At 41.8% G+C, this 25,797-nt stretch overlaps 3 protein-coding genes and 1 long non-coding RNA gene across 5 annotated transcripts; 2 read left to right on the top strand and 2 right to left on the bottom strand.

Annotated features, from left to right (window-relative positions):
• Positions 1-1,317: 1,317 nt before the first annotated feature.
• LOC103039646 (FH2 domain-containing protein 1) lies at positions 1,318-14,473 on the top strand. The gene is made up of 12 exons (XM_007256331.4): positions 1,318-1,748; positions 5,463-5,897; positions 6,314-6,375; positions 7,260-7,362; positions 7,531-7,616; positions 7,727-7,827; positions 8,231-8,301; positions 9,591-9,698; positions 9,792-9,862; positions 11,158-11,275; positions 11,364-11,528; positions 11,611-14,473. The coding sequence occupies exons 2-12, from the start codon at positions 5,475-5,477 to the stop codon at positions 13,474-13,476; spliced, it is 3,174 nt and encodes a 1,057-aa protein (XP_007256393.3). The 5' UTR covers positions 1,318-1,748; positions 5,463-5,474; the 3' UTR covers positions 13,477-14,473.
• Positions 14,474-16,084: 1,611 nt separating this feature from the next.
• On the bottom strand, positions 16,085-17,595 carry LOC103039342 (BTB/POZ domain-containing protein KCTD21-like). The gene has a single exon (XM_007256330.4). It carries the CDS (start codon positions 17,593-17,595, stop codon positions 16,498-16,500), a length of 1,098 nt encoding a protein of 365 aa, XP_007256392.3. The 3' UTR covers positions 16,085-16,497.
• A 54-nt stretch (positions 17,596-17,649) lies between these two features.
• On the bottom strand, positions 17,650-25,553 carry asgrl2 (asialoglycoprotein receptor-like 2). 2 transcript variants are annotated; one of them, XM_007256329.4, is made up of 9 exons: positions 25,402-25,553; positions 24,987-25,085; positions 23,177-23,293; positions 22,956-23,060; positions 21,702-21,773; positions 21,120-21,191; positions 20,847-20,998; positions 19,034-19,143; positions 17,650-18,931 (listed from the first exon to the last, which is right to left on the bottom strand). In XM_007256329.4, the coding sequence occupies exons 2-9, from the start codon at positions 25,075-25,077 to the stop codon at positions 18,775-18,777; spliced, it is 876 nt and encodes a 291-aa protein (XP_007256391.1). In that variant the 5' UTR covers positions 25,078-25,085; positions 25,402-25,553; the 3' UTR covers positions 17,650-18,774. The 2 variants fall into 2 exon arrangements, with proteins under 2 accessions (XP_007256391.1, XP_022533332.1); XM_022677611.2 differs by lacking the exon at positions 25,402-25,553 and adding an exon at positions 25,174-25,395.
• On the top strand, positions 19,598-20,490 carry LOC125780557 (uncharacterized). The gene is made up of 3 exons (XR_007423790.1): positions 19,598-19,751; positions 19,842-20,263; positions 20,422-20,490. It is a non-coding gene; the product is annotated as an uncharacterized LOC125780557 (long non-coding RNA).
• Positions 25,554-25,797: the final 244 nt, after the last annotated feature.

Below are 25,797 nucleotides of genomic sequence, written 5' to 3'. Positions count from 1 at the left end.
AAAAAAACCCGCTGTTTTCACTCCCGGAGTTGTACAGCGGGGGTGTTGTGCCGATTCTGTCCGCAAAGCGGGTGTCGGATTCAGCAGGGAGTCAGATTTGGCACAAACGCGGCGGCACCTCACTGTCTGCGGTGTTAGTTGTAAGCGCTCGCGCTAGCCGCAAAATACGACAGAAAACACTAAGAAACTGCAGAATTATCACACAATTGTTTAGGGGTGAACAGTAGTTCCTTATGCTATGTTTGGTAGAGAAGCAAACAACAGAAAATGAAAAGCAATGAAAAGAAAGTTAAAGGAAAAAGAAAGAAAAAAGTTCTGACAGGGTTGCCGGTTCAAGTCCAGCTGGGGGCAAGTTCTCTCACAGTGTTCACAAGCCACTCACTGTCTTAACCTTACCTTATTTATTTTAGACAATTATATTACATCATCAGCAGTTAGTACAGTAATACATATATAGTTAAAAAATAAATATATACCCCTATATATTTGTTTGCATGTTTTTATTACCTGTCCTCACATGTTTTCCTTTCTATGCTTGATTCTAATCCCTGACCATTCTGTGACAATAATAATGGAATATAAGACTGTGGCACACTTTATTTTTTATTTATTTCACATTTTATTCTGTAAATTGTCAAATGTGTTTACACTTCAACAGAACATCAACAACATATTTTGCAAACTTTTGCATAACTGTATTTATTGATCTCCTAGTCTTCAGGACTGAACTTGGCAGAGATCATAGTGTAATACTGTTTCCAGGGAAACCAACAACTTTAAACAGGCTGGGTGTGACCAACAGAATGAACTGTTATCAGTGTAAAACATGCTCATTTAAACACACACACACACAAACCACACACACTCTCACACATTCACACAGCAAATTAGCTAGTGTTTTAATTTGACACTGCTATGTTAAATGTTAAATTGTCTCTCGTAGTTTTTACAGTTACAGCAATGTTAAACTTGCTGTGTACAGAGGAATTTTCTCATTTTATAAATATATATATATATATTTAGGAGTAGATTATTTTGGGAGAAAGAGTGAGCAGTGTTAGTTGAGAGATTGAAAAGTGCAGGTTAAGAGCGAGAGAGGTGCTGGGTGAGAGGGTGAGAGGTGTGGGGGCACAGCGACCTCTTAACACTGGGGTCTTTGGTTCAAGTCCCTACCTAGATTTGTTTCCATGTTCTCCTTGTGTGACCCCGGTTTCTTGCAACAGAACAAAAACATGCAGATTTGGTGAATTGGCTACTCTGAACTGGCCAGAAATTGTCATAAAGTTATCCAAAAGCAGTATGTAAGACTGGTGGAGGCGAACATGCCAAGATGCATGAAAACTGTTAATAAAAACCAGGGTTATTCCACCAAATATTGATTTCTGAACTCTTACAACTTTATGATTATAACCTTGTTTTCTTTGCACTATTTGAGGTCTGAAAGCTCTGCATCTTTTTTGCCATTTCAGCTTTTTTCATTTTCTGCAAACAAAAAGCATGCTGTAAATGACAATATTTTTAGGAGTAATGTTGTAATTTAAGAGTGAAGAGGTTGGGGGTGAGACAGTGAGGGGTGTGGGTAAGAGATTCATATGTTCAGTCCTGCTGAAGAGACGCAGTGGGTGTGAGCACAAAGTTATTTCGTCACACAGTATACGACTGTGTGTGTGTGTGTGTGTGTGTGTGTGTGTGTGTTCAATAAAGGATCTTTCACTCTGACATTTGGAGGAACTCTGCACTTGTAGAAGGTAAGAAAAACTCCCAACTCTGCTTTAAACACCTGTTCACTTTCTTTATTAGCATACATATTTTTACTAACAAACATTTTAGTTAATAATTTATTAATTACCTGCTTTTTAAATTTTGCAATATGAGAAAAGTCTCAGAAGTGTTTGATCCAATCAGATCAATTTCAATTGCAAAGACATTTCATCAGTATCAGCAGTCGTTATGTAAAGTAGAAAAGTTAGTGTTTAGTTGTTTTGAGATATTTGATGTTTTATGTAGCTAAATTGTTCAGATTGTTGCTTATCCCAGTCCAGGTTTTATATTGCTTAGTACTGGGATTATGTGTGGAATTAGTAATTAATCCAAGTTCTATCTTTAGATTATTTCATGTGGGAATTTTGGGCGCAATTAGAGTCTAATCCTAGTCCAGGCTGTAGATCATTTAGTACTGGGATTATGGGTGGAATTAGGAACTAATCCAAGTTCTATCTGTAGATTATTTCATGTGGGAATTTAGAATGGAATTAGGGGCTAATCCCAGTCCAGGTTGTATACCATTTAGTACTGGGATTATGGGTGTAATTAGGAACTAATCCAGGTTTTAGCTGAAGATCATTTCATGATGGAATTTTGGATTAAATTAGAAGTCAATCCCAGTTGTAGCTGTACATCATTTTATTTAGGAAGGTTTGTGAAATTAGGGTCTACTCCCAATCCTGGCAGTATACAATTTAGTGCTGGGATTTTGAAATTAGAAGCTAATCTAAATCCTTCCTGTAGATCAGTTAATCCAAGTTGTCAATCATTTCCTCCTGGAATTTTGCATAGAATTAGGGAATAATCCCAGTTTTAGATGCAGATTATTACATTCTGGAATTTTAGGTGGAATTAGAAGCAAATCCCAGTCCTAGCTGCAGATTATTTAATTATGTTTTTTTTTTGTAAAATTAAGTGATAGTCCCTATTTATTTAAGTCTTGGATTAAGTGTAGAATAGGAGCCCTAGTTGTATATGATGAAGTTTTCTGTTGAAGTTTTGGGTGGAATTAGGAGCTATTTCTAGTCCAGGCTGTGGATTATTTCATGCTGAGATTTTTGGTGGAATTAGGAGCGAATCCTAGTCTAGGCTGTGTATTATTTGATGTGTGAAAGTGTGTGTATGTGGTGATATATAGGTGTGTTTTACTTGATTGTTCTTTGTGAAAGGAAGGTCAACTTGTGAGTGCTGTGTAAATATTTGCTGTGTGTGGGTGTGCGTGTATGTGTGTGTGTTTGTATGATGTTTAATCTCTTGAAGATTGCTGGTATTGATGAAGGCGTTGGTGATAAGTTGATGTAATCAGCCTGTAGTTCAGCAGAAGCTTTTATATATATATATATATATATATATATATATATATATATATATATATATATATATATATATATATATATATATATATATATATATATATATAATGGTGATGCATCATGGAGTGCAGGAACTTGTCTCATTACTTTTTGTGATGTCCTATAAAAGCTAGAGAATGCTGCACTGGACTGTAGGATATTGCGTCTGAGTAAAAAGTTCAGACACTCCTTAAATTCAGTGTTTTCTCATTATTTAAACATGTTTGCACATCTTGGCATTTTCTCAGTCAGCTTTATAAGGGAGAGTCACCTAGAATGGCTTTCATTTAGCAGCTGTGCTGAACTTATTAAAAGTTAAATACTTACATTTCTTGCTCTCTGAATGTGCTTGAGAGCATTAGTTGCAATGACTATGCACATGCTAAAACTGGCCCTTATTAGTCCTGTCCCAGAAAAGGAAGGGCAAGAGTTTTCATCAGAGTTACCAGCCTCAGAAACCACAAATTAACATCATTCCAGATAAGAGCACCTAAATACTTCACAGAGTATTTTGGTTTGTTTAACACTTTTAAGTTACTACAAGATTCCTTATGTGTTCCTCTATAGTCTGGACGAGTTCAGTATTCATTTATAATAAAGGAATAATAAAAAAATAATAGAAACACCAAATGAGAAGGTGTGTCTAAATTTTTTTGCGGTACTGTGCGTGTGGTGGTTTTGAATGTGGTTTGAATGTGGTTGACATAGTCAACCTCAGAAGAATATTAAATGTCTGCACAACTTCAAAAATAGAAGCTCTGATAAGTCACGTTGCCTTGCTATGAGCATGCTGACCAGTGTTCAACCTCAGTCAATACACGAAGATCCCATAAAGCAGAGACATTTACCTTCCACATTGATGGAACGGTGGCTTAGTGGTTAGCACATTCGCCTCCCAGGACTGGGTTCTTGGGTTCAAGTCCCTATCTGGGTGGAGTTTCCATGTTCTCCCTGTGTCTGTGTGGGTTTCCTCCGGGGACTCCGGTTTCCTCCCACAGTCCAAAAACATGGAGATCAGGTAAATTGGATACTCTAAATTGTCCAGAAAAATTGATTACTCTAAATTGATCTGGTGTGTATGTGTAAAGTGTGTGGTATGCATGTAGGTTTGTGTGTGTGTAACTGTGTGTGTAAATGTGTGTGTATGACTGTGCCCAGATATGGATTGGCACTCCTGGGTTATTGCTGTCCTCCAGGTGGACGGTCGTTTCCGGTTGAGAGTACGCTGTGCGCTATTGGCTGCCGCTTCTCACCGGTGTGTGGATGAGTGTTAATGTGTAATGTGCGTCCTTGGGTTTCTAGAAAGGCTCTATATAAATTGAAATTCATTCATTCACTCATTCATTCCACATTGACATCAAGACTGTGGAGGTAAACCAAATCCTAGGTCTCAATGACTTTATTCTGGAATTTTGCGTAGAATTAGGGGATAATTCAAGTCCTAGATGCAGATTAGAATTAGAATTAGAATTAAAATTAGATCTAGAAGCTAATTCCAGTCCTAGTTCAAGATTATTTAGTGCCAGGAATTTGAATAGTCCTAGTTGTGATGTTGGGATTATGAATGAAATTGGGAACTAATCCTAGTCCTAGTTTCAGATTATTTGATACTGTGATATTAGGTGGAATTGGAAACTATCAAGACCATTTAGGAATAGTTTGGACAACATAAAAACACCCGATCAGACAACAAGCAAAAGTAAGAGCAGCCAATCACCTGGCTTACTCTAGGATGCTGCTCCACAGCAGCCTAGATTCTCATGGATTAAGAATAGACCACCAACCAGAAATATCCAGCCAACAGCATCCTGTGGGCAGCATCCCTGTCAGCAACAGAAATATCCATCCAACAGCTTCTGTCTTAGGCGTTATATCTACAAGGTGGAGCAGCTATGTAGGAATGTCTAAGTTAGTGGACAGTGATTAGATACAGTGTTTAAAAACTCCAGCAGCACTGCTGTGTCTGATGCCTTTCTGACAGCACAACACCAACCACAATGCCACCCAAATAATACTTACTCTGTGGTGGTCCGGTTGTTACAATCCTGCACAAACTCCTGACTTACACTTCTCACATTTTACTGATACTGAGTTGGTACCTTATCTTATGCTTTGCTGATTCATATAGTTGTGAGTCACCCGCGCTAAGGAAAGGTATAGATGACTTTGCTCATGCAGGGGGTACTGCTCAGCATACCTGCTGCTAAATATCTAGTGTATGTTTTTGAAAAATGTAGTAAAAGTGGTAAAAGTGATGATATTGTAATTTGTAATGTCTGATCAGAAAGTGGCTGCTATCATTAACCTCTAGCTCTTTTTTAATCTTTCTTGTTTTTTATTTTTTAGTCAGATCCTGTGATGAGCCTCATTTCACCAGCCAATGAGAAGCAGAACTGTAAAGAAGAAGAAGAAGAAGAAGAAGAAGAAGAAGATGGAACCACTTCTGCTATAACTGCCCCATCTTCCTTAGTCTCTGAACACTCCCCCACTGATGCCCCCATGCCAGATGTGCCTCCGCCGCCACCTCCCCTGCCTGGTTTGGGGCAGCGGAAGCGGAGGGTGCGGAGCTTCTACTGGAAACCCATCCCTGAAGAGCGTGTCCACCAGCGCAGCGAACCCAACCTGTGGACTCTCGGCCATTCGACTGAGAAACACACCTTCCACATTGACATCAAGACCATTGAGGAATTGTTTGGACAACATGATAACACCCGATCACAGACGACAACCAACAGCAAGAGCAGCCAATCACCTGGCTTACTCCAGGAGCCCAGAAAGGAGGTGGGTACATTTATTGTGGCTGATCACTGTACAACTACAGTAGGTGGATGAGGTGGAAGTCCTGATGGGTCTTAGGGGGTCTGGTTGTTGGTCATTATCAAACTGTAGGCATGCTCAACATTTCCAACCATGATTACTTGGTTTCTACCCTTCTCTACTCCCAACCATCACCTTGATTACTTTCCCTCATTTTCATTCAGTCCTGTAAATGCCGCACAATTTATTTCTGATTTTATCCCATATTTTTTCCAATTTGAAAGGTTAATCACCCATTCCCTGTTCCTTTGTACTCCCCTATCACTAGTTGTGCCTCCAAAACTAGAGGTCAAAACTAGTGATCTGCTAGTTTGTTGTTTTCGAGACAGTATTTATTTGTCTGTTTATCCAAATCTGAACAAGCTTTGATCTTCCTTCAGATTTCCATTCTGGATTCTAAGAGGAGCATGAATGTGGCAATTTTCCTCAAACGCTTTAAAAAGTAAGTACAGTTCCTGAAAGTCAGACCCATGCAATACTCTTTTTGGAGTGCCTGTATTGTCTGGACCATTTAGTGTGTTTGAAATAATTTGTGTGTTCTTGTGTTTGGAAGGTTAGGAATGTTTTTAGAGTATGTGTATTTAGAGTGTTTTGCAGTGTTGGATTGTTTAATTATTTTTGTATTAAGTGTTAAAATATTGTGTTTTCGAATGCTTGGAGTATTTGCTGTGTTTGTAGAGCTGGAATTAGAGTTGAAATTTGTTTTGAGCTTTTGAAGTGTTTGGACTGTTTAGAGTAGTTTATGTATTTAGAGTGTTATATCGAACGTTGGGTCTTTTGGAATGCTTGGAGTTGTTTCTGTGTTTGTAGAGTTTGTTGTGTTTGTACAGTTTGCAGTATTAGGAATGTTTGGAATATTTGGTCTGTTTGGAGTATTTGGTGTATTCTCATGTCTTTGGAGGCTTTGGGATGTTTTAAGTGTCTGGTGTGTTTTGAATGCTTGGAGTACTGGGTTTATTTGGACTGTTGAAGTATTTTATGTATTTAGAGTCTTTGGAATGAATGGTGTTTTTGGAGTATTTGCTGTGTTTGGAATGATTGGTGGTGTTTGCTGTATTTGGAATGCTTAAAATATTTTGTCTGTTTGGAGTATTTGATCTTTTTGGAGTGCTTGGTTTCTATACAATGTTTGGAATGCTTGCCATTTTGGAGTATTCTGTGTGTTTGGAGTGGAGTATGTGGTGTGTGGAGTGTTTGGTATGTTTGCTGTGCGGTGTTTGAAGTATATGCAGTATTTTGTGTATAATGTCTGTGAATGTAAACTCCTGTTCATAAACATGTTCCTTTACTTTCTGTGTGGGTTTGTTTGATCTCATGTGTCCTCAGGTCTAACCAGTCCATTGTAGAAGATATTCTCAATGGTAAGAGTGATGTGTTTGGATCAGAGCTTCTCAGAGAGCTTCTGAAGTTTCTCCCAGAACCTGAAGAGGTAAAGAAACTTCAGTGTTGAGTGTGTGTAAGTGCTGAGTTTGTGTACGTGTTGAGTGAGTGTATGTGTTGAGTATAGTATGGTTTGGATGTTAGGGTTACTGACTCTCGTTGTTGAGTCTAAACACTGTAGATCTGTTGTAGATCTTATGTTCTGCTGATCTGACAGGTGGAGAGGCTTCAGGCATACAGAGGCGATCTGTCACAGCTGACCACGGCTGACTCCTTTATGTACCACCTCACTGCCTTACCTGGGTACACACACACACACAGAAGCGACCAACATTGGGTCCATGTATTACACTATATGTAGTAGAGAAGTTTTACTTTAAGCTTTCTGTTTATGTGTGTGTGTGTGTGTGCAGGTTTAGTCTGCGTATTGAGGCCCTGTTGCTAAAAGAAGAATTTTCTCCTCTCTGTTCATCTTTGAAGAAAGACATTTCCACTGTTCGCTCTGCCACCAGGGGTGATTGACATTTCTGTATCTAATTTTCCTTTATCTATCTATCTATCTATCTATCTATCTATCTATATATCTATCTATCTATCTATCTATCTATCTATCTATCTATCTATCTATCTATCTATCTATCTATCTATCTATTACTTCACATCCTTTTCAGCACCACCACAAAGACACTCACATAGACACCTATCACTGCAGTCTAAAGGTGTATTCAGAGAGTATATTGAAGGAAAATTCCATATGTTTTTGTATGGAAAAATGATAAACAGTCAAAAAAAGGAATCTCATTGTGTTTTTTAGCAGCATTATTCCACCGTCTCATAGATATGTTCTCAAAGAGAAGTGCTCCACCAAGTGGTGTGAAAATCTTACAATTTAATCACTATGCTTCTGAATGTTGTAGAGCTGCTGAGCTGTACAGAGCTTCACTCCATTCTCCACCTTGTGCTGCAGGCAGGAAACATCATGAACACCGTAAGTTCTCTTTCTGTCCCTCTTTCTTACTTTCAAAGCCTCAGTCATAACTTTAAAAATTGTTAAAAGGCACCAAGAAGAGGTTGTTGGTATTGAATTAAACTTTTTATATGAGAATATATGAGATATAAGATTCTACACTGCCTGGCCAAAATGTCAAAAAGGTCTCTACCTGGATTTAACTAAGCAAATAGTTAAGAACTTCCCATTATTATAATTATTGCATGGTTGATTATGTTTCAGCTGTAACTGACGCAGTGAGTAGCTTCTCATTTGTTAAATAACTATGTGGAAAGACACTGTGATCTTGTGGTTGTGGAAAAGATCTGTTGATTGAAGGGTCAAATTATTGGCATGCATCAAGCAGAAGAAACATCTAAGGAGATGTAAAACTACTAATCCTGGGTTAAGAACTAGTTACTAAACAATGCATTATTAAAAAGTCTATATCAGGTATATGTTTAAAAGTGAAAGTAAAAGCATTTCCACATGCATGTAAAGGAAACTCCAGGGATTGGGACTAGATAGTTGTTAAGCCTTTAAAAAATCACTTATCAGTGAGGCTAACTGGCAAAAACGGCTTCAATTGCTAGGCATACAAATTGATGCAATGGAAGATCATGTGGTCTGAGTTTAGATTTACCCTGTTCCAGAGTGATGGGCGCATTAGGGTCATGCCTAGTGTCTACAATACAAGCCTGTGGGGCGATGCTATGATCTGGGGTTGCTGCAGTTGGTCAGGTTTAGGTTCAGCAAAGTTATGTTCCCAAAGAATATAACTTATTCCAAGATGACAATGCCAGGATTCATTGGACTCAAACTGTGCAAGATTGTAGGGTTCAGGAAGCATGAGACACTATTTCCACACATGGGGCCCAATTTTAGCATTCTATAGGACACCTGTCTATTGCGGATCACACAGTTGCATTTAGGGTGCAAAAAATACGCCTTTTAAGAGATATTCCTGAGACAACCCATGTTGTGTGTGGGTGAGTATTATCCTGCTGAGAACTGCCAGTTGGATGTCCTGTCTCCCTCCACAGCAAAGGCAGGATTAAAGCACTCATCATGAGACCTCCATACTCGTACCTGACAATTATTGGATAGAAAATCAGATCCTCAGTTTGTTGCTACTTACGTGTCTTGTATTGTTCATGCCCATTGCATTCTAGGTTTCTCAATCATGACACCCCTGCAAACAACACATCCGCCCTCCAGGTGCGAAACTGAAGAGCCCCATTGTAGGGCACAAAATCTCTCTTCCATCACTATCTTTCTTTGTGTCTCAGGGTGGTTATGGAGGTGCTGCTGTAGGGTTTAAACTCTCCTCGCTGCTCTCACTGGCCGACACCAAAGCCAACAAGCCGGGAATGAACCTGCTGCACTTTGTTGCTCTGGTTAGTGGAACTAGTGGTTTCATGTGTGTTTTTTATTTTTTATAATAAAAGTAAAATAAATGTATGAACAGCACTGTGTATATTTGTTTTTAGGAGGCTCAGAAGAAAGACGAAGAGCTGCTGAGGTTTCCTGAAAAACTCCCACATATTAGCAATGCAGCACGGTGAGAACCTCTAACTAAATAAACAGAACCCCCTCAAAAACAGTCACTATGAATAGATAGTGTTCATCCAAAGCTTTAAAACAGGGGTGTCCAAACTTTTTTTGTTGGGGGCCACAAGGAGAAATATATTTGAAGTCACGGGCCACAGACTCTGTAATTAAACAAATAATGAAATATACCACTTTAAATAATACCATTTCCTGATTATTTTTATGTACACACCATTTTACTTGACTTACTATCTTTATCAATCTTTGACAGTTTTGTGTAAACAAATTTTTTTCAAATTGATGTTTCATTTCATGATGTCTCTTAATATTAAACTCCTTAATTATGGCAACTTTTAGACTTTTTTTGCCCTTTTTCTGTGCTACAACTGCGCACTCTCTCCGCTTTTAGACTCTTTGGTCCGTTTTTCTGCGCTACAACTGAACACTCTCTCCGCTCTTAGACTCTTTGGCCCTTTTTCTGCTCTTCAACTGAGCACTCTCTCCGCTTTTAGACTCTTTGGCCTCTTTTTCTGTGCTAGAACTGCGCACTCTCTCCGCTTTTAGACTCTTTGGCCCGTTTTTCTGCGCTAGAAATGCGCACCCTCTCCGCTTTTATACTCTTTGGCCTGTTTTTCTGTGCTAGAAATGTGTACTCTCTCCGCTTTTAGACTCTTTGGACCGTTTCTGACACCTAGTGTTCAAACTTTGAATCTCACATTATAAAAACCTGCTTAACAGCGGGCCAACTTTCATTCTATTTCTAAAATACCTCGCGGGCCACTCCTAAAAAGGAAACGGGCCGCTAATGGCCCGGGGACGTAGTTTGGACACCCCTGCTTTAATAGGAGAAACAAATTACAGAGGTAGTAGAATATAGAGTTTTATGGGGTTTTAGTCAGCAAATAAAACCCTAATCTGACATAAAGAAGATGCAGCTTTACGAGAAGTTAGAGGAACTTTAGGAACAGTGACAGGAACTTTAAGAGTAGTAATGGGAACATCGGAGGCAGCAAATGGAGCTTTAGGAACAGAAATTGCACCTTTAGGAATACCAACAGTTACAGAAATGTTAGAAGCCACATTGGGAGTTTAGAAACATTTATGAAAACCCTGGGAGCAAGAATATGAGCTTTAGGAGTAGAGAACAGAACCTTTTGGAGAGGTAATGGGAGCTTTAGGAGCATTGATTGGAGTTTTAGGAGCATTGACAAGAGCTTTAAGAGCAGTGATAGAAGGTCATTTATATTGAAGATCAGTTATAAAAAGGATATCATGGTTGATTCTTGTTTTTTTGTGGTTCCTCAGCGTGAGTGTGGAGAGTCTGGATGAAGAGCTGGAGAGTCTGAGTTTGAGAATCAGTTCCATGGAAGAGAAGCTTCAGACCAACTCAGAGCTTCTGCAGCAGCTCCACACATTTCTGCAGGTGTGTGCTGATCCATGTTTCTCTGAGTTAATGTTTTTTATTTGTGTGTTCTTATACATGTATGTATGTGTGTATGTGTGTTTTGCAGGCAGCTGCTGGTTCTCTAGATGATGTTCGCAGCAGCAGGGCGGAGCTACAGAAGGAAGGGGATGATATGATAGATTTTTTCTGTGAAGACAAAGAAACGTTTAAACTTGACGAATGTTTCCACATCTTCCAGAACTTCTGCTCCAAGTTTAGGAAGGCTGTACAGGTAAACACTTTTAATGATCGACTGCTAGCTGTTCAAAGACAATGCAATTATCTTTTTATTGACCACTCTCTCCCCTCTGTAGGAAAATATGGAGCGGGAGATGAGGGTGGAGTCTCAGAGGAAGCGCTTGAGGGATCAACAAATAAAGCGTAGTTCATGGGCTGGGCTTGACAAACTTGGTGCAGCTTTTGGATCTCGGTGCAGCAGTGAGACTGATGTTCAGGCAGCTCTGAAACGAGAGGGGCTTTGGGGCCTCCTCAGGGCGCACTCCCTCAGCCCCCAGAGTCCTCTGGGGCAGTTTGGGAGCCTCCGTCGATCACGACAACAGTTCGGTAACAGCATCACTGACTCTCACTCTGCTGGAATTACTGTGGAAGCGCAGTCCCTGGTGCCACATCTGCAAGCCTTCAACTTTGACCCCTTAACCGAACCTCAAAATAACAGTACCCCAACTCAAATCCAGGACCCTCAGGACCCCAGCCAGGATGACCCAAGTGTGCCAGAGAGCCAACTGAATCCTGACCAGGAGAGCAGCAGACATTTGGAGCAAACCATACCAATCACAGATCAGCCAGAAATGGACATGAGCTTGGACTTGTTGGAGAAACTGAATGAGGAAGAAAATTCCTTGTCTGCTGCTTCCTTCTCTGACCAATCAGCAATAATAACCTCCAATGACTCAACAGTGTCCACCAGTCAGGCACCAGAACCCAAGCTGGATCATCAGTCAGTGTTGGTGTCCAGCATTGAGGCACCTGGGTCTGACCTCACCCCCAACCCTGATGGGCAAGAGGGGAAAGATGTACAAAGACAGTCAATCAGTCCAGAAGATAAAAGATCACCAATCAGAACAAAGTCCACCTCCAGACCAGCCACACCTCCAGAAACTCCTGAATCTTCTTCCTCCCAGCCTTCTACATCCACTAATAGTCGAAGGCATGTTCACCCTGTGCGAATGCTCACACAATCTGAAAATCAAAGCATGAGGAAGGTCATTCCTCTCAGCCGGAAACCGCAGACCTCCACAGTTCCTGCAATATCTGGCACTTCCCAATCTCCTACTCCAAAACGACCATCCATACAGAGGTCATCTACGCAAAGGTCACCTGTGCAGAGCTCACCTCTGCAGAGGTCTTCTACACAGAGGTCATCTACACAAAGGTCTCCAGTGCAGAGGTCATCCACACAGAGGTCATCTACACAAAGATCACCTGTGCAGACCTCACCTCTGCAGAGGTCTTCTACACAGAGGTCATCTACACAAAGATCCCCGGTTCAGAGATCATCTACACAGAGATCACCTGTGAGAAAAGTGGTGGTCCAGCCCAAAGCACCACCAGAGGAAAAGATGTGTCGCTCCACACTCCGTGCTCTCGCTCAGGCTGGAGGAAGTGGAGCTCCGCCCCTGCAACAAAACCCATCCCACAGCCACGCCCCACATTTTGCTCAGGGAACTGTGGCCTCCGCAACCCGCAGAGCTGCTGCTGGTGCTACTGGAAACCTCCCTGCCAGTCAAAGTACAGTGGCAACTACTTCCAAATCACCTTCACTGAATCGTGCAACATCCCTAAGACTTGGACGGAGTAGATCAACCTCTCAAAGTGGAGGAAATTCTCAGAGTAAAGTCAACTCACCAAGTAGAGTAAACTCTACGAGTGCAGTGATCCCTCAGAGTAAAGTGACCTCACGGAGTAGAACAACATCTCAAAGTGGAGTGATCCCTCCAAGCAGAGTGTCTTCACAGAATAAAGTCATCTTACCCAGTAGAGTAACATCTCAGACTGGTGTAATCCCTCAGAATAAAGTGACTTCACAGACCACAGTAACTAGAACCCAAAGCATGCATCGAAAACCCTCTGCTGGCCACAGCAGAAAGATCATCTCCTCTGAGAAATCAGAAGTTTCCCATGACTCTCAGAAGACACCCCTCAAACCAGTCTGGAAGTAGAGAATTGGTCAGTGACTGAGGCACCTAAGCTCATGGGGTACCAGGTTCCTACAACCAGAACCTTACTTCCTGCTCTGGATTGCTTTTGTACTTACTAGTAAACAAGTCCCCTCTATCAGTTGTTTATAGTTCATGTTGAACTATTAGGCAGGACAGATATTGCTTTTCACAGAAACCTGCAATGTACTGGAGCTAATCCAACTTACTATCCCTAATCATTAAAAACAGCCACAAAATCAGATGATATTTTTTCTTAAATTAGGTTGATAATATATTTAACTTACTTTGTACAAAACATGCACATTATCTTCTGTGGGCTGAAGTTTCAGTCAAAAAATTAAAATGGCTTAAATTGTCTAAAATAAATAAAACGTTAAATAAATGACATTTTGTGTTTTTTTTTTATCTGGTCTAACGAGTAAAGGTTAAAAGTTAGCTGGCATCCTCCTCCCTGTTTACATGTTAGAATATGAAATTTTCTGAAAGACTGTTTTAAAAAAACACCCAACTAAGGATGTCATGGTTAATTTTTCTGGTACCAGACGTTTTTAAGGTCAGCGGGGTTTAAGATCCTTAAACAGCATCAGACTCTTTATCTGCTCTTTATTATGCGTCAACACTTTTAACCTGTCTGCAACCCGACTAGAACAAAAATAACAAATGAGCAAATGAGTGACTGAGAAAAGAGTGTGGAGAGTGCTGACCTACTGAATAGAGACCTCCAATGAAAGAAGATAGTTCTGCCTCCTGATTGCAACTGTAGAGTACTGTGGGTCTAAAGCACTAAATCAGGGATAATTTTTTTCTTTTACTTACTTGTGTCCGTATGGGCCTGATGGGGTCAGGCTTGAAAAATTCTGAAGAGATCAGTCTGATTCTGAAGAGATCAGTCTGAGTCTTGCAGGATCAATCTGGGTCTGTCGGGGTCAGTCTAAGACTGAAAGAATCAGACTGGATCAGTTGAGGTCAGTCTGGTTTTGTCGGGGTCCGTCAGGATCTCATGAGATTAGTCTCGGTCTGTTGGTCTGTTTGGTTCTGTTCAGTCTGGATTTGTTGAGCCCAGTCAGATCTGATTCAGTCAGTCTGGGTCTAATACGATCAGTCAGGGTCTCCAGGAAACAGTCTGGGCCTGTTTGGGGTCAATCTGGGTCTGGTTGTGATTATTGTGGGTTTCTTGCGGTCAGTTAAGTCTGTTTAAGTGAGTCTGGGTCTGATCGAGATCAGTCTGGACGTGGTGTGGTCGTTCTGGGTCTGTTGGGGTGGGTCTGGGTCTCATGGGTTCAATCTGTTTTTTTTTGGGATATCTTGGGATGTCATGTCTTGGTTTGTTAAGGCCAGTCTGGTCTGTTTAGGTGAGTCTGGGTCTGATTGGGATCAGTATTGACCTGTTGTGGCTGGTCAGGTCTACTGGGTCATTTCAGGATCTGTTTAGATCTGTTGTGGTCAGTTAGTGATCAGGTTGAGTTTGTTGGGGGTCAGTCAGATCTGTTGGGTATCAGTTTACATTTGTTGGCTTCATGGGTTCCATCTGGCTCTTTTGGGATCTTGTGGGGTGTCATGTCTTGATTTGTTAAGGCCAGTCTGGTCTGTTTAGGTCAGTCTTGGTCTGATAGGATCAGTTAGGTATGCTGGTGTCTGGGTCTGTTGAAGTCAACTAGGATAATGCTGGGTCTTATGGGAATCAGTCGGGGTTAGTTGAGGTTAGTCTGGGTCTTTGGGGTCAGTCAGAATCTCATAGTATCAGTCTGGGTTTGTTGAGGCTAGTCAGATCTGTTTGAGTAGTCTGAGTCTGTTTAGGTCAGTCTTGGTCTGATAGGATCAGTTAGGTATGCTGGTGTCTGGGTCTGTTGAAGTCAACTAGGATAATGCTGGGTCTTATGGGAATCAGTCTGGGTTAGTTGAGGTTAGTCTGGGTCTTTGGGGTTAGTCAGGATCTCATGAGACTGGTCTGTTGGGGTCAGTCGGGCTGTCATAGGATTGGCCTTGGTCTATTGGGATCAGCCTAGGACTGTTAGGGTCGTTCTGGGTCTGTTGGGGTCGGTCTTGGTCTCACAGGTTCAATCTGGTTCAGTTAGGATCTTGTGGGATCTCGTGTCTGGGTTTGTTGAGGCCAGTCAGGTCTGTTTAGGTCAGTCAGGTCTACTGATTTAATTTAAGATCAGTTTAGGGCTGTTGCGGTCAGTTGGTGATCAGGTTGAGTTTGTTAGGGGTCGGTCAGGTCTTTTCGGTTTCAGTCTACATCTGATGGCTTCAGTCTGGGTGTGATAGGATCAGTATTGGGGGTTAGCATAGATTTGTTGGGGATCAATCAGGTGGATCAGTCCTGGTCTAATAGGTTAACCTGTCACTGGTTGTTGGGAACCAGTCTCTGTCTGTTAAGGAATCAATCTGGATGTTCTGTGGTCTGTAGGAGTACAGCAGTTTGAGAACAGCAGGATCAGTCTGGGTCTCATGGGATCAGTCATGGTCTGTCAGGGTTTGCTAGGGACCAGTCCCGGTCTGTTTGGGATCATTCTGGGACTGCTAAAGTATTGGATTACACTGTGTGAAACCACAGTGAGAGAATATAGCAGTTACATTGCCACATTTAATCCATCAGCAACACAGATTAATGCTTAGGTTTGTTTAATATATATTGTTGGTGTCAATGAACAGTTAAGGCAACAGTTTAAATGTAAAACAGTCTGTATACATTTTAAAAGATCAAATGAACAGTACATTAAAACATCATTAAATTCATTATGTTTGTTAATTACCCAGTTAGTGTACTTTGTCTGAACTTTTGTCTGAAGGATACATATGATTAGAGTTTAAAGCAGTTAAACTAGCAAGTGATGACAATAACACATGGGTTAGATTGTTAGCAGGGTTTATCAAAAACATGTCCAAAAGTCACGTCCAGGATCTTGATGGTCACTAAGGAGGCGGTGATGATCAGCTCACAATTGCTGCAGAAATCTGCAGGTTGCGTAGTTTGACTGTAGTAGGTTAGGGAACTGTGTAACACTGGATCAGGCGGGTTTAGTAACGCACACATCGTAGATGGTGGCAGTTCAGCACGTCGCTGGGGTCAGGGGACACCAGATCAATACGGAACCCTTCGGCCAGCACCACCCTTAGCAGCTCGGCCATGAAGCTACGGGTGTCAGAGAGGGAGATGCCATGCTCACTATGCTCAGAGTGATGAGTGACGGATAGCTCCTGGAAGCCATGCCTGATGTGCTGTTCTCGCGGTAACTCTGGAGGACAAGGAACCCACTCCAGCTTCAGGTCCATCCGCCCTGGCTGCGGCACCACTGAGACGCTGCCCGTCCAGTAAGAGAAGCTGGAGCTCAGCAGCTGGATGAGCGTGTGTGAGGTGCAGAAGATGTGGGCAGAGTGAACACGGACGGCACAGGAGCAAAGCTCGTAGCTCTCTGGTTTGCGCTTGTAGTTGAAGTGCAGAACCCGTTCCACGCTGTCCACCTCCACACACAGCAATGCCCCTTCCCCTCCTCGTCCGCTCCCTGGCTCCGCCCCTCTGCGATCCAGCTCCTCCATCAGTGGACGGATCTGGAAAAAGTCGGCCTCGCGTCGCAGCAGGGTCAGCTCTGTGAAGTCGGCCGGAAGGTCGAGGCTGCTGCAGCGCAGGAAGTTCAGAATGTGGCGAAAGGTTTTCCCATCGCGGTCGATGAAGAAGTTTCCATGGCGATCACGCAGCAGCGGAATCTGGCCAGTGAACATGGCACCCAGCATGGAGTCCCGGCAGCGCGTCAGTGTGTCCAGCGTGGTGGTGTAAAGCTCCCCTCCAACGTTCACACACACAGGATCAATTACACCATCACTGTCACCATTCCGCAAGTTCAGCATCTTCAAACACACACTGTTAATCAAGACCTGTGGATCCTTCTTTATCCAGCTAGGACAGCCTGTGTTTATGTGTGTGAGTGTGTGTGTGTGTGTGAGAGTGTGTGTCTGTGTGTGTGTGTGTGTGTGTGTTCTGTCAGCTGACAAGAGTTGCATAAGAGAGGTTTTGTTTTGTTCACAATCAGAGAGAGTGAACAGCATGCTAATGAACACACAAACACATTGGGCCTGTGAGTGTGTGTTCAATACTGTTTTAAATACTTGTATGTGCATGCTTAGTCATATAGCGCATCCACAGTTTATGTGTGTGGTGTATATTTGTGTAAAGTGTAAAGTGTTTATTTGTTTGTTGTATTGTGAGTGTGTGTGATTTTGGGGAAATCTGGATGATGTCACAAGCCACGTCAGTGTAAGATCAATAAATCTGAATCAGTTATAGATTACTATATCTGAACCAGTGTTAGATCGCTATAACTAGTTTACAGGTGAAAACTATATCTGTGTCAGTGTTAGATCTTTAAAACTGCATCATTGTAAGATCTCTATACCTGGATTAGTGTTTGATCACTATAGGTGGATCAGTGTAAGATCACTATACCTGGATTAATGTTACATCACTATAGCTGAATCAGATTAAGATCACTATACCTGGATCAATGTTAGATCACTATAGCTGCTGCATAAGTGTTCCATCACTATACTTGGATCAGTGTTAGATCACTATAGCTGTGTCAGTGTTGGATCACAATACTTGAATCTGGATTATATCTGGATTAGTGTTTTAGATCACTATACCTGGATCAGTGTTTCAGATCACTATAACTGGACCAGTGTTGGATCAAAATTGGTGGATCACTGTTAGATTACTATACCTGGATCAGTGTTAGGTTACTATATCTGGGACAATGCTAGATCACTATATCTGGATCAGTGATTTAGTTCACTATAACTGGATCAGTGATTTACTTCACTATAACTGGATCAGTGATTTACTTCACTATAACTGTGTTAGACAGTGTTAGATCAAAATAGGTGGATCACTGTTAGATTACTATACCTGGATCAGTGTTAGATCCCTATACCTAGATCATTGTTAGATCACTATATCTGGATCAGTGTTAGATTACTATACCTGGATCAGTGTTAGATCACTATATCTAATTCAGTGTTAAATCACTTTATCTGGGTCAATGCTAGATCACTATATCTGTGTTAGTGTTAGATCACTTAATCTGCATCAGTGTTACATCACTATACCTGGATCAGTATTGGATCACTATAGCTTGGTCAGTGTTAGATCACTATATCTGGACCAGTGTTAGATCACTATAGCTGGGTCAGTGTTCACTGGTCCAACATTCCATGTGTGTTAAGTGTGTGGTGATTGTGTGTGATTGGTGTTAATGTATGGTGAGTTTGTTTGTGTTAGTGTTTGGTGAATAGGCGTGTGTGTTAGTGTACGGTCTTTGTGTGGGCTTTGCAGACAAATCTGTATCCTCGGCTGCAGTGGTCATCATTGTACCGCCCATCCCTATGGAAGTGAGCGCAGTCCTCTCCTCCCCCCAGGCCATGAAGCCGCCAATCATCAGGCTGACCAGGAATCCACTCACTGCACAATCACACACACACACACACACAAATTCTAATAATTCTAAACACAGTCACTAACAAAAAATCTTTCCTTTAATCTCCCACAACAACATATATTTACCGCCTGTCAATCACATATGGAGTTCCATCAAGCCACTCCCACTCTCCTGTTCTCTCATCACTCAGACCCAGCCAATAATAATGAGGCATTGTATGCTGGATCACAAAGTCCTACATATACATACACAGGTTAGTGTGTAATAAAGCAGCAAAATGATAACAGTTAGTTGTCAGGGCTTTTAGGGTATTGCAGGTGGTGTTGGATGAGTGGTATTGGTTTAGTGGGTGGTGGTTGCTTAGTTGGTGGTGTAGGAGTTAACGGGTGATGGTGTTGATTTAGCTAGTGGTATTGGGTTAGTGGGTGATTTTGGGTTAGTGAGTTGTGGTTGGTTAGCTTGTGTTGGTTGGTTATCTGGAGGTATAAGGTTAATGGGTGATGTTGGTTTAGTGGGTGAGTGGATGGTTAGTAGGTGATGAGTTAGCTAGTGGTGTTGGATGGTATTGGGTTAATGTGTGGTGTTAAGAGAGCTTGTGTTGGGTTAGTGGTTGATGTATTAGCTGTTGGTGCTGGGTTAATTTGTGGTGTTGGGTTAGCTGGTGGTGCTGGGTTAATGAGTGGTGTTTAGATATCTTGTGTTATTGGGTCAGTGGGTAGTTAGCTAGTGGTGTTGGGTGGTATTGGGTTAATGCGTGGTGTTGACATAGCTTGTTTTGTTGGGTTAGCAGGTAATGGGTTAGCTAGAGGTGTTGGATGGTATTGGGATAGCAGGTGTTGTTGGGTCGGTGGGTAATGTTGGGTTGGCTGGCGGTGCTGCGTAAATGTGTGGTGTCAGGTTATCTGGTGGTGTTGGGTAAATGCCTGTTGTCAGGTTAGTGAATAATGTTGGGTTAGCAGGTGATGGGTTAGCTAGAGGTGTTGGATGGTATTGGGATAGCAGGTGTTGTTGGGTTAGTGGGTGATATGTTAGCTGGTGGTGCTGGGTTCATGTGTGGTGTTTGATTAGCTGGTGGTGCTGGGTTAATGTGTGGTGTTGGGTTGGCTGGTGGTGCTGGGTAAATGTGTGGTGTTGGATTATCTGGTGGTGTTGGGTAAATGCCTGTTGTTAGGTTAGTACACAGTGTTGGGTTAGCAGGTGATGGGTTAGCTAGAGGTGTTGCATGGTATTGGGATAGCTGGTGTTGTTGGGTTAGTACATAGTGTTGGGTTTGCAGGTGATGGGTTAGTTAGAGGTGTTAGATGGTATTGGGATAGCTGGTGTTGTTGGGTTAGTGAATAATGTTGGGTTAGCAGGTGATGGGTTAGTTAGAGGTGTTGGATAGTATTGGGATAGCTGGTGTTTTTGGGTTAGTGAATAATGTTGGGTTAGCAGGTGATGGGTTAGCTAGAGGTGTTGGATGGTATTGGGTTAGCTGGTGTTGTTGGGTTAGTACATAGTGTTGGGTTAGCAGGTGATGGGTTAGCTAGAGGTGTTGGATGGTATTGGGTTAGCTGGTGTTGTTGGGTTAGTAAATAGTGTTGGGTTAGCAGGTGATGGGTTAGTTAGAGGTGTTGGATGGTATTGGGATAGCTGGTGTTGTTGGGTTAGTGAATAGTGTTGGGACAGCAGGTGTTGTTGGGTTAGTGAGTGGTGTTGGGTGATGTTGGGTTAGCTGGTGTTGTTGGGTTAGTGAATAGTGTTGGGACAGCAGGTGTTGTTGGGTTACTGAGTGGTGTTGGGTGATGTTGGGTTAGTGAGTGGTGTTGGGTGATGTTGGGTTAGCTGGTGTTGTTGGGTTAGTGAATAGTGTTGGGACAGCAGGTGTTGTTGGGTTAGTGAGTGGTGTTGGGTGATGTTGGGTTAGTGAGTGGTGTTGGGTGATGTTGGATTATGTACCTTCTCCTCTCGGCTCTTCAGGATCAGTAATTCTGCTTTCATATTCTCACACTGATCTCGAGCTTTGTGCCACGACATCCCATAATCAGAGAAATAATAACAGTGGTTAGAGAACAGTGACCACTGCAGCGGACAGCACTGATCCTGGGTGACTACAAACACACACACACACACACACACACACACACACACACACACACACACACACAGTGAATATCTGAGAGCAGCTGAAGTTTGAGTTTTCATAAACGATTGTTTGACTGTTTGACTCACCGTTGTTGAGTTTGTTGAAGAGACATTTCAGCTGAGATGCAAACTCCTCAATTCTTTCTACATTAAAAGACACTGAACACATAGACACAGACACATTAACATGTTAAAGAATTGAGCTGTACAGGATTGAATCTTGGAAAAATGGTCTATCAAGGAAAACGACACAGCAACGCAAAAATGAAAGTGGCGTTCATATTTAAACTTGAGAAATTGTTAAGCTAGGAAGCATGAGCCCAAAAAAAGAAAAACAGAGGGCAAGGCTAAACTTACTTCTGTTTGGAAAGAAAGAAAGAACCAATCAAAACAAACAAGATAGGAGGAGCTGAACTAGCAAAACGAACAGCTAATGTTAAGACGAGCTAACAGCTAACGTGAGATGTTCACTTGGCAAGAATGACTACATTTTTCTGCATTTTTCTCTTTCTCTTCAAAAAGATAAGAGAGGTTGAAGGAGTTTGGGTGTGAACAAGACTTTAATACCATCATTAACATACAGCAGCAGGGTAAGGTGGTGAATGTAAGGCAGTGTGTGTGAGGAAGTGAGGTTGTGTGTGTGTGTGTGTGGTCAGTTTAGACACTTACTGTCCTCAGATTGTTCATGCAGTGTGTCCAGGTTCGCTCCCAACTGCCTGACATTCTGCTGCAAGTTCTCACCTAACACACACACACACACACAAAGACACAGACAGAGACAAAAGTGCATGGAAGAGTCATCAGAAGAAAACCTCTCCTGCATCCACACCACAAAAAGAATTTTGCAAAAGAAACAAGCGTGATGCATTTAGGAAACAAGCCCTGTGGACCAATGAGTTTGAAATAGAACTATTTGTCCACAAGTGTATATTTAAAGTAAAGGAAGTGAAGAATTTCATTAAAAGAACACCTCTCCAACTGTTAAGCATGCCGGAGGATCAATAAAGAGGTTAAAAAGAGGATGACTACACAATAGACTACCTCAAAAGGCACAATATAGAGCATATGTTTTGTCCTTTTATGTGGCCCGCGAGAGCTTGAAAGATCTTAGTCTTTAAAAATTACATTTCCCACAATGCATGTCGATTGCATTACCCACAGTTACAGCTTAGATGCAAGGCTGTTGCAGTAAAAAATCTGTGAAATGCTACAGCTGTCACAATTTTTGATTTCATACTAATTAAGCCTCTTTTCAGTGTGTCAATTATTAATTTCTATTAACTTGAATAGTTTGATCCTTGATTGATGGAGTTTGTGGATTTCATAACATGACAAATTAAAAGGATTTATGTTATAACAGAGCAACAAGCAAACATATTTTTTTCCATGCAACTGTAATGTTTTTGTTAAATAAGTAATACATTCTGAGTTATTTATCATTAAAAAGTAGTTACAATCATTTTATACTACATTTGATTACATTTGATTACAAAGCCACATTATGCCAATGTGGCCTTCTGTGAAAATGAGTTTGACACCCCTGATCTAGAGGTTTTGTCCCTCACAATCCCCTAATTTGGGTATCATGAACAACTTTTACAAGGGGTGCTAATAAGTATCATAGAAGTTATCCAAATTGTTTGCTTCTGGGACTTTTCCTTTTTTGTTATTTGGAAAATGTACAGGTAAAAAAGAGTTTTGCTTAAAATACAATGGTAATGTGCCATCTTTAACTTGTGGAGTCTTTTGGAGATCATTTTATCTTCATCTTGCTTTTTGAGGTCACTGTATTTGTGTTTGTGTGTGTGTGTGTGTGTGTGTGTGTGTGTGTGTGTGTGTGTGTGTGTGTGTGTGTGTGTGTGTGTGTGTATGTGTGTGTGTGTGTGTGTTTGTGTGTGTGTGTGTGTGTGTGTGTGTGCTTACCATGCTGGTCTAGGCGATTCATTCTGGCAGTGATTGACATCAAAGTTTGGGTCAAGTTGCTGATTTCTTTTTCAACAGCTGACAACTTCCCGTCCAGATTTACTTCTACAAATACATAAACACACACATACACAACAGACAGAAGTGTGAGAAAGAAAGAGAAAGAGAGAGTGTGTGTGTGTGTGTGTGTGTGTGTGTGTGTGTGTGTGTGTGCTACTCACTGGTCACAGAGATGGCGATGATAAGGCTCAAAGAAATAAAGACTGAAACACCAAACAAACACAAATACCATCGAAACTGACCAGCAGGGGGAACTGCAGTGAACCTGGAGACAGTGTCTGTCAAACACACACACACACACAAACACACACAGATAAACAAATAAACACATAGATACAGTACAGAAAATAGATATGATTCACAATAATCTTCCTTAACAGTATTAACACCAGAAATAAAACAAACACTATCATCCCTGCCAATGACAAAACAACACTGTCATATCAACACTGCAGACCACCAACCAAAACACCAACACTGCATACACAACACTATCATCACAACTAAACACTGAACACACAACTCTATCACCAGCACCACCACCACAAACACCATCAACACTGCAGATGCCACCAACACCAACACTACCAAAACTATCAACTGCACACACATTATCATCAGCACCACCAACACAAACACCATTAACACTGCACACACAAGATTAATAATATAATTTTATTTCTAATTTTTCCCATTTTTCTCCCAAATTTACACGGCCAATTACCCAACCCACTCATTAGGACTCCCCCTATCACTAGTAATGCCACAACACACCAGGAGGGTGAAGACTAACACATGCTTCCTCCGATACATGTGAAGTCAGCCACCGCTCCTTTTCGAGCTGCTGCTGATGCAGCATTGCAGCGCGCTTGGAGGAAAGCACAGCGGCTCGGCTCCGGTACATCAGCTCACAGACGCCCTGTGCTGCAGACATTACCCTAGGAGTGATGTGGGGAGAGAGCACCATGGCAAAGCTGCATGAGCGGGGGTTCGAACCTGCGACCTCCTGCTCATAGTGGCAGCGCCTTAGACCACTGGACCACTCGGCACCCCACACACAAGATTAATAACACTGCACACACAACACCCAGCATCATTAACAGCAACACCACCAACACTGTCATCAGCACCACCAACACAAACACCACTAACACTGCACACACAAGACTATCAACACTGCACACACAACACCCAACATCATTAACAGCAACACCACCAACACAAACACCCAACATCATTAACAGCAACACCACCAACACTGTCATCAGCATCACCAACACAAACATTATCAACACTGCACACTCCAACACCACCATAACACTGCAAACACCATCAATACTAACACCCAACATCATCAGCACCAGCGCCAACACTAACACTAACCTACATTGTCATTATCACCTCCAACACTGCAAACACCATCAACACATATATCAAAACTCAACAACCATCAACTCCACCAGCAACACCACCACTGTCAACACTGCACGCACAACCACCACTATAAACACTGCACACATAACCAGCAGAAACACTAACATCAACAGCACCAACCCTATCAATACCAATACTGCACATATCATCAACACCAACAGCACCAACCCCATCAATACCAACACTGCACATATCAACACTAACCCCATCAACACCAACACCGCACATATCACACCAATACTATCAACCCAATCAATACCAACACTGCACATATCAACACTAGTCCATTGACACCAACACCGCACATATCAACACCAATACTACCAACCCACATCAATACCAACACTGCACATATCATCAACACCAACAGCACCAACCCTATCAATACCAACACTGCACATATCATCAACACCAACAGCACCAACCCTATCAATACCAACACTGCACATATCATCAACACCAACAGCACCAACACTATCAATACCAACACTACACATATCAACACCAACACAATCAACATTGCACACACATACACACTTTTATTCCAGATGGCTTTGGTGTCTGTGTTGTCGAACTCGTCATGGTATTCGTTGCTGTTGGAACTGCTGGCTTCCGTAGCGTCCCTCATGATGCAATCTAAACACACACAGAGTTATATACATATTTAGGACAGTAGCAGCTTCAATCACTGATTTTTTTCATTTGATCACACTGTGAATCTAACATGTTGTGTCTTGGATCGTCACACAAAGTCATGAAACCGGACTGAATCTGTGATTTTCTGTAAAGATCTGGTCTGGGTCCTCCTTTGATTGGACCCAAAGAGAACACCAGAACACCTTCTGAGATCGGACGCAAACAGAACACGGTCAGAGACTGGACATTCAGACAGCAATAGTGGGAAAACAACGTTTTATCCAAATACTGGTATAATTTAGAACACATAACTTACCACTCCAGTAGAACAGATCACAGGGTAGTGTGTGTACCTTGTGGTGGGTACACTGGTATCTGTACTTTGAGCTCTGTGTGTGTGTGTGTGTTGTTGACCATATTTACTCAGTCAAACAAACAGATGAACCTGAGCAGAGTACAGAACCAAAGAGAGAGAGAGAGGGTATTGATTCAGGTACCCAGGCCTCCATACCTTTCTCATAATGACCAGCAAGAAGTGCTTTAGCATCCCCTACTGTCAGGAGTATTTAACTGCATCTGCTAAACTAAAAATTATGCTGTGGAAAAATTGCCAGCAAAGTGTGGAGCCTTGTGAGATTATTTTTTAATAATGCACAGTAATATATTAACACTGTCAGACTATGTAGTTATACAGTAAGACAGTCAGACTGTG

Source organism: Astyanax mexicanus, chromosome 13 (assembly GCF_023375975.1).
Source record: "Astyanax mexicanus isolate ESR-SI-001 chromosome 13, AstMex3_surface, whole genome shotgun sequence".
Taxonomy (NCBI): Eukaryota; Metazoa; Chordata; class Actinopteri; order Characiformes; family Acestrorhamphidae; genus Astyanax; species Astyanax mexicanus.
Note: the sequence above shows the minus strand (reverse complement) of the source record. Positions and strands in the feature narration are given on the sequence as shown.